This window comes from Charadrius vociferus, unplaced genomic scaffold (assembly GCF_000708025.1).
Source record: "Charadrius vociferus isolate BGI_N301 unplaced genomic scaffold, ASM70802v2 scaffold65, whole genome shotgun sequence".
In the NCBI taxonomy this organism is placed as follows: Eukaryota; Metazoa; Chordata; class Aves; order Charadriiformes; family Charadriidae; genus Charadrius; species Charadrius vociferus.
The window spans coordinates 5,609,346-5,622,627 of NW_009649293.1; the positions used below are offsets into that span (position 1 = coordinate 5,609,346).

A 13,282-nucleotide genomic window follows, 5' to 3' on the forward strand; every position below is an offset into this window, starting at 1 on the left:
ATCATCACATACACCAGTTCCTGATACATGCCAAATGCTGCAGTTTAGTGCCTTTACTTGCATGAAGCAAGTTTTTCAAAAATATTGCAACTAATACTACGATTACCCCTTTTCCCAACAAATACGACCCTTCCCCCATCGTGCCTGCTGACCTGATGGGGGGAAAGAAGTAAGAAGTATGGGGGAGCACGGAGGACTCACACTGGTGTAAAGGCAAGTCAGAAAAAAATAAAAAAGAACACTGATTACACACCAGACCATTTGATTGCACTGTTTTAAGTCAATGCCTTTTGTTGCTAGCATGAACCCACCTGCGCTAGCATGAAAAATAGCCATCAGTCAGAAACCAGAGTCCACCTCAAGTTTGGTATCTTCAACATCTTAAAATCCTTCAGGGCCAGGAGCTAACATGCCAAGTTTGCCACACTCTGGGAAGCACCACTGCTGTTTCTCCCGCGGTCAGGAACCAACTAACCCCAGCTTCATCCTTCTGCAGCAGGCGCGTATGATGAAGCTGCAATCACGGGGCAGGGTGAGCAGTCACGCTGCTGACCAACCTGGAAGCCTGACACACTGGCACTAAACCCTGCAAGCAGCCAAGCACTTGCCCTCACATGTGTCTTTCTGGCTTTCACAGACACATCAGTTAATACACATGATGTAACACTGACTTCAGAAACAGGTTTTAGCCATTTCCAGTAAATAAAGATGGGAGGGTTTCCGTAAGGAAGGGCCAAGATAAGCGATTCCAAAGGTAGGGGGTTTTGCCCCAAGGGTCAACTCAGACTGTAGCAGTGACAGAACTTGGGTGGGAAATGGAGTGCTTCAGAAACAGCATTATGCAGAGCAGGGCTGCACATAGAGCTATAGATCCCACCAGATCCCATGAAGAAGAGTCACATGGTCAAGGGAGAAGGGTGGGAGCCCTGTATGCAAACTATATGAGCAGAAAGCAGAAGAGTGAAAGTGTCCAGGAAAGCTTACAGGCAATTAAGAATCACTTCACCTGCTAAACACTAGAGCCCACCTGGTCCCAGTGTGACTGCTGCCTGCAAGGTCCTTTGTACACACTGGCAAAATGACCAACCACAGGACGATCAGTAAGCCCAGAGATGCAGGAGTGTCATCTACCCCAAAGACAAGGTGAGAACCAGCAGCACTGTCTGGCAGCAGAGAGAGGCAGCTGGGTGACGGAACTGGCCTCTGGATGAAATGAGTCTTTTTCCTACCCAAAGCTTCCCCACTCCCATTTAGCCTAGAGAAAAGCAGAAGAGGACTGGGCACAAGCAGGCAAGGTGCTGCTCCTTGGTGAGCGGAGCAGCAGATAGACTGGAAAATCAAACACCTAGCCATATCGTTCCCAAGCAGCATGAAATGTGGAGCGGAAGCAGCCCAAAAGCAGTGGAGAATGGAACAGAAAGGAGATGCTGCAACACAAGGGGGTAAGGGTTTGTTCCTGGAAGAAGGAAACAAAGTGCAAAGAAAGTAATCCAGAAAACTGATGCATAATTGGTACTGACCCTAAGGTGTGGCAGAGGACTCCGGCTCTAGACAGAATATAGGAGCCTGTGGTGACTTTTCTGGGGCACCCGCTAGTGCTGGAAGATGCTATACACAAGTCAGTCAGCTTTCAGACAATACTAAGCAATTATTTCAAACCTGATGCATGAAGCAGCTTTAGACAATTCTTCTTCCAAACCAAAGCAATACACGAACCTCTCCAAAGACTTTTCTGCCCCCCCGCCAACAGTTATCATCGTCTCCGATAGGCATGTATGGAAATGCTGTAGTACAGGTTTCCACATGCATGCACACACACACACGCACACTTACTCATCTTTTCCTTTCGTTTGTAGTGCTCTGTCATGGCTGCACTCCCCTTCCTAGCAGAATGCCACCAGGAGCTACAACGTCTTCTGCATTCTTTATCCAGGAAGTGGCATCACTCCACTGAGAAGCACAACTGACCTGCACCAAAGCTATCCGGCATATCTTCCAGAAAGGAGCCGCTACCAGACTAAGCTCTAAGTTTCTGTTCCAAAATAAGAAAGGCTTTAGGTCCATATAAAAAGAGCAATGTAAATAGTAGCTACTTATTTAATTGCTTTCAACTAATATAGATGTTTAAATTAAGTTTATTCATTAAGATCATGTAATTTAGTGAGACTATAGTTACACCCAAATTAATGTTCACTTTCAAACTAACCAGAATACGAATGCTGAAATTTCCCTTGAGCTACAGACACTTTAAAATTACCAGATCAAAACAGTGACCAACATTTTACTCTTCTGGTTTTTCAGAAGTTACTCATGCCCTTTAACTGCTTCCTAAACACAAGCTTGCCACTTGAACAAGTAAACATCCTTGCAACATTTATTTCACTTTATGTGCACACCAAAAAATAAGTTTAAATGCCCTAACAGAGGGCTGTCTAAAAAAACATACACTACACCTGGACCAAATGTGAAAATCAGACAAGGTTAGGACTGTTACAAATATATATTTATGCATGTTTTATAGGAAGCAATTTCTGCAGTTACTGGAGTATTTTTCTAGATAATGAGAAGCATTTAAAATTATCCTAAAACCATTTTGTACCAACGTGGAAAAGTATTGAAAAAAATTCAGTTACACTGGTAGTCAGTAGTTAGTAGAAAGCACTCAAAAAGCAGAGTCCATTTGTTCTTCTTGTACTCTTGTTTTCTCCATTCAGGGCGTGAAAGGACACGTTCATAAAACCTTACCCTTTGGATTTCAAATTTCCTGCTTATTTCTCATTTCAACTCTTCAGGTTATTGCATCAGTCTCTCCCTCGGTTAAGACATGATGTGAAGAGCAAGGACCAGTGAACAGCACAGTCTCTTCATTCAAGTAGCCTACAAGTACCCTTCTTAGAGATAAATAAGAGAAGTATTTTCCAGCACCTTCCAGGAATTACTACTCCTCTCCTCATAGGGAGGGGAGGAACTAGGGCAAGTTAATAAATATAAAAATAAATTATACTCTTCTCCCCACCAAAAACAACTGTTTTAGGCTATTAACATCAATAGAAACTTTATCTTTGTTCGGATACAAACATCTAAGAGGTAAAGTATCTGTGTGTCATGTTCAGGCAGCACATCTAAACAACACAGGAAAAGACAGTACCAACCAAGTTTTAGCTTTTCGGGATGATCCTCTAGATAGATATCTAATTCTACAGTATCAAGTTCTGACTCATGTAGTTCCCTTTAAATGGTTATAAGACACTATCAGATTACGAAACAGACAAAATTCAGTGCTCTAGTACCTATCAGCCCTTCCAGAACAGATGTTCACATGGAAAATCCTTAATGCCACACATGCATTCTTTTCAAGTTTGAGTACGAAAAACCGAGATGGTGTAAATATAACATACTCTCTCTCTTTGTTATAAAAGGCACATTTAGGCAGTTTTAAATGTGCTAAATGTTTTGTTTCCAGTGTTAAAAATAAATGGTTTAAATGAAAAGAGCATCTGCAGGAGGTCAATTTAATCTTCAGTAGGCAACAGGAGCTATTGTGGAGATGACGGATGAGGTTACTTTCCCGCTGATCCAGTATTCTTATAAATATATAAAACCTATGTAGATCAGCCTTGGAAGGAAGATCTACAAAGCAGTCTGCAGACTAAAACTCTCTGTTGGTTACTTGGTATTTTTGGTTTTACTTTTCTGTGGACGCTGCTGCCATGGCTGGTTTCATGCCCTCGCGCGTTGACTTCAGCTCCTCCAATTCTGTGTTTAGTTTGCTGATCACCCACTCCAAGGCATCCCGACCCTGCCAGAAAAATACTGTAATTTAGGATCAGAAGAGAGACAACACCACTGCTCATGTTTCTATGGTTTTTCCTCTGTCAGACATGACACTTGTTTTAAAATTAATTCCATGTCCTGCATGGTTTGATATCAGATTATGTTGATAATTTCTGAGCATCTTCTTATGGAAAATTCACTGCAAAGGCATTTGCTTAACCCATAAGCAAGGAGTAAATGCAATACTGGTGTGAGCTCCCAGTAGTGCACCTAGGCAAAAAGCCTAATTCAGCAGTTGTTCCCTTATGTAAGAGTATTGCCGGTTTTACTGTTTGCTGCTCCCGCCCCCCCAAAGCATATCAGCAAATTTATGGCAAAGTCTAGATGCTGTTCTCAGATTCATTAGCCAAGTTATATGGACAGTTTTTGAGAAGATCCAGGATAAAGAAAGAGGGTCTTCCAAGTGCTCTTTGAAGTAGCAACTAATTGATTTGATATCTAGCAAGAGTTCAGAGATGGACTCGCATTGAATTCTATATTCATGCACAGCAGCTTTTCAGCATATAAAACAGACTAACTGAGAGACTACAGTCACGCATTTTATATCCAGGTATGGTCTTTCTCTGGTCAGTTCTCAGAATGGGTATGGCTCAAAGGTAGGCTTTGAAAGCTGATGCTTTAGTAAGAGCTGAGGAATCCAGCAAAATAAGCATGTCAAAAAACTTTTGCCTTCAGAAGACCTTGTAGCAGCTGCACCCCAATGACCACATGATGAGCACGAAGCCAGCCGCACAATGAAGCCAAGAAAATAAGAGAAGTGCTTTAACTAAACAAAAGTGCAAGATTTTAGAGCTCCACAATCTCAGAACGACAGCTTTAGCTAAAACAAGGAGATGGGATCAGACCAGGAAAACACCTGGCCTTTTTTCATTTAAAGAGAAGCCAAGACACATTCACCTCTATTACCAGACAAAGAATAGGGAGTTCAAACAGTGGAGAGCGGTGACAGGGAGCAACATGGCTCTGGCCAAGTCTAGAGGACTTCTGGAGATAAAGGGTCTGAGCCCAAAAAGTCATAAGTCTTCAGGAGAGCCAGTGTCAGCGTTCAAGCTCTCTGCTTGAGAGAAAGGGGGAGAACAGCCCTCCACACACAGAGAATTGTTCTGAAATACAACGTACTATTTTTGTGGCATGCATTACAGGTGATAAACTGAACAAACACCGCTTAAAGTGTCCAGAACCTGCTGTTGTCCTTTACAAATCACTAAGCATGAACAAGGATGTGCATAAACAGCTTTGAAAACCTCAAAAAAAAAAAAAAAGTCAAAACAAAACCCACACATACTCTTGGAAGAATTTTTTTGGAGGTTAGAAACATTACTCTGGAACAATATTAAAAGCCCAGTTCAAGGCTGCAAAGTGTAACCTATTAAAAGTAAGAAAGTTTTGTTAAGAATAAGAGCATATTTATCTCAAAACCCTCACTAAGTCCAGTGAAGGGCTGACTCCTACGTCTGCACTGTCAGGCAGTCCTTACATTGAGGAAAGTCATCCATGTATCACCACAAAGTGTTCAACTCTCGGCCAGAGCTCAAAAAGGGAGAATCGGCCCTTTCCAGAATTACCTATGCCTTTAAAAAACCACTGTCAACAATCAAGAAAACATGATTTAAATTGTCAAGTATAGGCTTCTGAAAGTCCTTAGAAAAGTATGATTTAACTTCTGAGTTCTTTCCATTTGAGTACCACATCAACGATGCTTCAGCAGGTGGTAACGTCCACCTTCTCTACATTCTGTGCGAGAGCTGGGAACACCAGCAAAGCACAGATAAAAGCACCCCCAGACAGGAGTAGGCTACCGCACAGCAACAAGTTGTAACAAGCCGTGAATTAGCTAAGTGGAGTGCTCCCTAAGGAACAAAGCGGGGGGAGAGAGGGGGAATCATCTTTCAGTAAGCACGCATTTGGATATTTAAAAGTCAGGTTAAACTGTCCTCTCTTAGGTGACACAGGCAGAGATCTGAGTAAGCCAGTAACAGCTTAGATGTTACACTTGTCTAATTGCACAAAGAAGATTTGCCAGAAAGTCAAACACCTTTGACATAGAAAATGTTCAGTAGAAAAATACTCAGATTCTTTACAGGCCTTGACTACGAAACAAGTAAGTCATAGTGTTTTAGTTGATATATTTTTTGACAAAATAAATAAAATAAAATAAAAAAATTAAAACCTCCATGACATTCAACTGGAGCACCAAGATATTTCCTTCAGCTTTTGAGACTATATAGATCTGCAAGCTTCCTTAGACCTGCATATGCTATGTGATGTATTTTGCAGCTAAGAATAAACTCATGGTATTGGCAAGGAAGATTTCTGGAATATTCTGCACAGGAAATTAAGTTACAAATCTTAACAAGATGCAAAGCCTCCAAATACTGTAGAACTACTCAGTTATAAATAAAAATCTGACAGAGGATTGATCTATAAAGTTTCATTCTGTACAACAAATTCTGTAGTAAGTCATTAAGCAAGCACATTCATAACCAAGCATGCAGATTCTATTAGTCTTTATCGCATATGTTAGCAGCATGACGTGTTTGGCAAACCAAACGCTGCAGATGAAGATTTGTTGGTAGAGCTTAAGTGACTGATAAATGCTGAGCCTTTGTAGTTGAGGTTTTCCAGAAAAACAGCCATAAAAGCTTAGTGGAATGAGAATGTAAAAGCAAACACTCATGGCATACACTCATCTCAAAGTAAGCAGTGTAAAAAACCCTACATTCTTAAGTAGGAGAAGCAGCATAATAGATTTTTTCTTTTTTTAAGGAATCTTATTAGTTGAAGCATAAGCCAATACAGGAATGACAGAGACAGGCTACACTGACTAGTGGAAGGAAAACAGTCTGCACAGAGGTATCACAGAGGCAAGTACACTCAGTTCTCTCAACCTTGAAGTCAGATTTTTTCATAGTAACATTGCTTAAAGGACGTGTCACTACCAAAGTGAATAAAACTACAAGACCAATGAAAAACATGTACAGTCTGGCACTCTGACAGCTTCAAGCTTTGTACAGATTTTCACAGAAGTCCACAGAAGGGCAACAATATTCCTCAGGCATAAGAAAAGCAAATACAATTTCACTATGCAAAAGATTACCCCTGTTAGGCAATCTCTTTCAAGGAATCAATTTCGTATCCTAAGAGTACAATTCTGTTTCATTTTTATAATGCCAATTCCAGTCATTAACCAATTTATTAATTTCTTCAGGTACCGGTTTTACATACTGAAATCACAGAAACCAGGACCAGATCAAACACTCATTCACATGACTAATTATCTGCAGTCATCATTCCACTTTCAAACCACAAGCAATAACATGTGGCACAAGACATGGCTGCAGCAAGTTGGTTGTCCAGTGGCATAAGCACTGGTTAATTGTTCCGGTCTAGATCTGACCTACTCTCACCCTCTACAACTGCAGTGCAATGAACATGATTGCCATTCCTGTATGCAATGTATATAAAACATACATGCAGGTTAATTTATGAAATTCACATGACAACAATCCATGCACATATTTGCTAGAAAGCTGAAATGCTGTACCAAGAAGAAGAATGCTGGCATTACCACTAGTTAGTACAAACTGTAGATGTGGAGAACTGCTAGCTTAGAGCGCTTTCAGAATTTTGAATTATCCACTCAATAGCATCCCACCCCTGGAGTAACACAAAAAAAGATTTACAACATATGGCAAATGATTTTTCCATCATCATTAAAAATAATAATGCATCATCTGCCACCTCTACCTCAGAGCAAAATCTCAATACTTACTTCCTATTTCTTCAGAACAACAAAGCATTTTTCAGTGACTTTCATTAAGTTTAAGAGGGGTGCTAAGAGCACAGCACAGCATGCGAGAAGAGCTAGTAATAGCAGAGCAGGTTACTGGGTAGCAAAGAAAGGGCTGGTAACAGCAAGTACAAATTCATGCCAAGTTCAAAATCTCCAAAGAGACTCTCGAGTGAAACACACAGGACAAGAAGGTCTTTTTGATTTGCAACAAGCTTGTGAGACGGTGTGTTCCTTGAAAATGACAGAACAACCTTTAAAAGAAATAGAGCTCTCACACAGGCAACACCTGCACAGGTACCAAGAAATAGTTACACCCTTTCTCTGAGTTCAACAGAGACATGCAAATGTGACAGATGCCACAAGAGGAATTCAGCCAGCATTTTAAGTGTGCCTAATTGATCTGGCCATTCCAACTAGCTAGTGCTTTGCTACCTCCGAGTCAGCCTGAAGTTTGGTTGTGAGCCAAGGCTTGGACTTCTCTTTCAAGAATATATACCCCACACAGACTTCTAAATGGAAACTGCATCAGAATAGAATTGTAATTTATCTGAAATACATTCCATTTATGACTTTCAAACAAACGCAGAGAGCACTCAGCTAGTTAAAAGTTACTCTTCAGTGTCTAGAAATTACCCATCACTCCTTCTCCATTCCCTGATTTTAACCTGTTTTCCTCTTATTTTTGGAGAAGCAGACAGAAGGGAGGAAAAGGAGGCTTTCTCCTCTCTGATCTAGTTGGTCAATACCTCCTACCAAGTTGGCTTACACTGCCTCAGTCAAGCAACATCCCTCGCAAGGACAAAGGGGTGGCCAAAGTACAAGCTCTCTGGCATAGTGGGAGTTACCTCGGCCAGACTCCCACTGTGCTGAACCTCTCCAGCAATGCAGAGCACAAACTCAATTTTCAGGTGCACTCATCCTGCTGTTAGGCAGTGATGTCTATGCTTCTCTAGCAACCCCATTTCTTTTCCACCTTCCCCAAAGAAGGATAGGACAACGTGCCCAAAATAAGCACTCCCGTAGATCTGCCCGGGCTGAAGTACAGCTCTATGGCTGCAAGCCAAGTAGAAAAAGCAAGCATGAGACAGAGGAGTTGGTGTAGTGTTACCTACAAAAGCCAGCAAAGTTTCATCTCTTCAAAGGATATGCCTCTGCTTACACTACATTACTTTCAGCCAAAGGCAAGGAGACAGCTCAATAATGGATAGGAACTGGAACAACTGACAAAGCAGCATAGAAAATGTGCTAGCACTAACTGCTAAATCCAAATCATAAAGCCTGAAAAGGAAGTTATATTCACTGCTAGCACTAACTCCTGGAAACAGGAGGTTAGTGTTTAAAAAGGTGCTTTTGAAAAAAAAACAACAACCAAACCCAATAATATGTGTATGCCATGTGTAACTGTGGCATACACATTGAAGTTTGTTTGTTCTGATGTGCAATTCTAGTTGAAAAGCAAAGATGTAGTAGGGAAACCTTTTCATGCTTTGGGAAATTGTATTCTACTTGCTAAGGTCCTACAAAAAAAACCCCAGCTGAAACTCTGTGCACAGTGTTTAGAGAAATTAAATATAGTATTCAGCACACATAATTGACAATTACTATTTCAACAAAAAGAAAGGTAGGGGTAGGGGGAAAGAGGGACAAAACAGAATAAAAGATGTACCTTTCTGGCATTAGAAGATATTGTGTTTGCCATTAAGCTTTCCAGATAACTGCTCAAGCTAATGCCTTTAACAGTAATAATTGCTTCTTGAGTTAGCACAGTTCTGTAAAAGAATATAAAGAAAAGTTAATACCTGAACTGGACTACCATAATGTCTCCTATACACAAAGAAGCACACAAATATCCTTACTTACTTTTCAGGGTTTTCAGGATGAGGCGTGTAAACCAGTCTCTCATCAACAGACACCAAGTTTGTGAGAGTAATCTTAAAAAGAAAAAAAGAGCTGAAATCCTCACTTCCCACGTTTCATTCTTCTGTTATCAACAGCACTACTCAATAGTAGAGAGTAGAGCACTCAATTTAATGTCAGAGACAAAGCAGTGTACGCAGAATATAAAACCCAGAACACAGTCAATAAAAAGCCCTATAAAGGGTGATGCATCTTCTCCTATCCTAGATCTAATTATATCAATCTAAGTTCTGATTCACAATACCACGCACAAACAGCTTTCCATTTGTTTTCTTTGAATGCTGAATCTTATCTGATTTATGGCATGCAATTCAGACAGGCCTTTCAAGACCAAGACCACCATAACACTATTTAGAGTGTACAGAAAATTAATACTTAGGAAAGATAATGCCTCTCGTACAGAGACAAGGCTCTCCTACAGACAACTCCACTTTAAATCTGATAGTTGCAAGTTCCCAGGATACCAAAATATAGCATAATACTTCACTTACATTCTGTAAAAAAAAGCATTTTAAATTAAAACTTTTGTTGTAAATGGCAGTGTAATGTAGAACAAGTTATTAATGTAAAATTCAGCCTACTTTGTATCCATTGTGAGAAATAATCTTACATTAAAAAGAGAATCCCAAATGTTTGATTTAAAGTCTCCTGTTTGTGGGAAGAAGAAGAAGGAGGGGGAAAAAAGAGCTGACTAAGATGCCAACTAAGACATGGAAATTGACGCCTCCGATGAAAGATGCAAACACATTTCTAATCAAAATGTTAAGAGCAAAACATCTAATCTCCAGAACTAATTACCAGAAACTTCTTAAGCTACCACTCACATTAGTTGAGCAAAGCTCCATCTTTTTTTCCACTGGGTCTACCACAGAATGTTCCTCAATATAAGTCAGAGTTCTACTTGTTCCTAAAATCTGAATGTGAAGAAATAAAAAAAAAAAAAAAAAAGTTAAGTACTAAAATACAAAAAACACCACAAACTGAAATGCATATATGTCAAGTTCTTAGTGACCCCAAATAAATACAAAGTAATTCATGGATATCAGAGCACTGTGATGAGTGCCAAGGCTACATTCTGGCAGGTTGTATCAGCCACACAGACCAGTCTGGAAGGCATGTATAGACACACGCACACTACAGGCATCGTAAAGCCTACAATGTACTCTCACTACAAAGTACACTAATTAGAGCTTATGTGATAGTTGTGGATGATATTTCCTATAAATTAAGCTTTTACTTTGAATTCAGCTCCAATTCAGATGATGACATAAAAATGCATCACTCTTGATAAACCATTCAGACTGTAAGAGCGTACCGCTTTTACAATACTTGGCAGTCCCCACTCTGTGCTGAGAAGACGGTGACTATGCAACCTCCCCTGGTTATCAAGGCTTCTGTCGAGGACATCTACTCCTACCACACACGGATTCATTGGGTTGGGGTACTTTCTCATAGCAGCTTTGATCACTGTATCCCAGGGGTGTCTGTAAAAAGAAGAGGAGACAGTATTTCTAACTATTGTCTATTTATTTGCAAGTATTCAGACAAGACTAAACCAGGGATCTAGCTTGTGTAATATGGCACATGCTGCACAACTTCATAGGTCCCAAAAGTCCTTTCAGAATGTAGTGATGCTTGGAAGGGCAATAAGAAAGTATTGACACACAAACAGACAAAAAATATATTCCTTTCTACGGAGTGAAGAAAGGAATTATTAACCCAAGACTAACAGAAATGAGGGCAAGGGGCAACAGTCACAAATTGCTACAAGTGACATTCCAATTAGCTGTGCAAAAAACCCACAATGACAGGGTAGCTGCCCACAGAGATTGTTGAATCCCGATTCATTTCAGAACTCAACCGGAAAAGCAACCTGACCTAACATTTAAGTTAGCCCTGCTTTGAGAAGGAGGCTGGACTAGATGACCTCCAGAAGTCCACTCCAACACAAGTTCTTCTATAATTCTAAGCACACCAAATCAACCAAAGAAATCACTAGCTTCTGTTTCTTCCTATAGCAAAAAAGCAAAGTGAAATTTAATTCAACTAAAAAAAAATCAGGAAGTTCAAAATAAAGAAACAGATTTTTAGAAACAGTATCAGCTCACTGCTTTAAGTCTGCACTTGTACTAATACTTCCAGCAGCTTGTTAGCATGAATTACATTTACGGCTACTCTTCTCAACACAAAATTGTTTTTATGAAACAAGTTTTGATAGTCTCAAACTCCTGGGATCAGAGCAGGCCCATTACTGGAGGACAGGCTGTCCCCACGGCTCTTGTTGTGGGACTTCATAGATCTTCTTCTGAAATAGAGGAGGCTAGAGAAATCATGGACTTGATCCAATACAGACATTCTGTCCCTAAGCAATGATCTCTATATTCAGAATAACTAATAGATCTGGAATGAAAAGTTTATAACCTTAAAAGGTACCTTTAAAAATTCAACTATCGATACCTAACTTAAGATGGCTTAGGGGTGCCAACTTGTACATAAGAGTTGCACTTAGGGCCCTAAATGGATTTGATTTTTAAGAACACTACTTTTAGTCTTAAAATAGACCAGTACAGAAGGGCATCAACAGTACACCACCGCCAGAACAAACAGAAGCTTGGAAAAGTAAGTTCGTTTTTCCAACAAGAAGAACAAGAAAAGGTCTTTCAGCTTTACTAGTGCAAGCAGGAAAAACACAGTCTTCAATTCCTATATCAGAAGGAGAGCTGGAGGACCATTCCTTGTTATCTTCAGTGACTATACATCATAATCAACAGAAGATACACAAACTGAAAAGGTCAAATTTCTGTTAAATGTCCTTCAGGGATTTAAAGAGTCAGAGATCGGATAAGGCACAATATTTTATTAACCCCTGAGCTGAACTATCTATACCCATATACTGCACCATAAGCGTCCCAATGCAGACATCGATGAGAAAATGCCAAATAAAAATTGAGTTTGTGTCTCCCAAGTGACAGATATTAATCTCAAACTCACAAGTTATGCCCTACACAAGCAGCCTTTACTAGCCTCTGCCTGTCATTTCATATTAGAAGCTACAGTTTATTTATACCAGGCTAATGTTAAAGTTGAACACCTAATACCTGTGTCATCATAATGAATCCAGTTGTGTTAATATAATTAAAGAAGTTTAGAACTGCACATCTGGGATATTTTGTAAATATTTTAAGAACTGTCACCCCTGGTACTCTTCAGTTTTGAGACTTTTAAGAGACCCGTAGCAGATGAGTTATCCGTGGCATTTTAAGAGCTGCACTGGAACTACTGTGTCCTCCACGTCAGCTCCCTGGTATAGCATGAGCAAGCATTACATACCTGTTGATACTTTGGCCTATTGTTCCCTCATTACACAAAAGTGAAATTGGATGACCAGAACAATGTTCAAAATACGTTTAATGCAGAAAAGGACTGACGGCAAGAAAACTGACTGAGCTGTCACTTAATGGCTGGCTGCTGGGCATCTCTGTGAGAGTATGTGACAGCTAAGGTGAGATACAGTCACTCTGTCCATACCTCTTGAAATATATCATCAAGTACGTCAGTAGTTTGGGATTATTTTTTTTTTATGATATTGTGAAAGTTATTTTTCCTTAAATACCCACATCTTTATCAAGCCATTACGCTGTCGGGCCAGCCCCACCGCTGCCCTGTCGGATCGGTATTTCCCTCGCACGGGGTCCGACCGCGCAGGAAAACGCTCCCGGCGATGAGGGATGGGCGGGG

At 40.2% G+C, this 13,282-nt stretch overlaps 1 protein-coding gene across 1 annotated transcript in view; it reads right to left on the bottom strand.

Annotated features, from left to right (window-relative positions):
- Positions 1-3,685: 3,685 nt before the first annotated feature.
- The window catches only part of SLMO1 (slowmo homolog 1 (Drosophila)), a 13,205-nt gene continuing 3,608 nt past the window's right edge, over positions 3,686-13,282 (bottom strand). Inside the window, exons 2-6 of the mRNA XM_009889088.1 lie at positions 10,860-11,028; positions 10,369-10,458; positions 9,488-9,558; positions 9,294-9,396; positions 3,686-3,799 (exon numbers count right to left, since the gene is read on the bottom strand). Coding sequence (XP_009887390.1) covers positions 3,686-3,799; positions 9,294-9,396; positions 9,488-9,558; positions 10,369-10,458; positions 10,860-11,028 — 547 coding nt within the window. The remainder of the gene's footprint in view (positions 3,800-9,293; positions 9,397-9,487; positions 9,559-10,368; positions 10,459-10,859; positions 11,029-13,282) is intronic.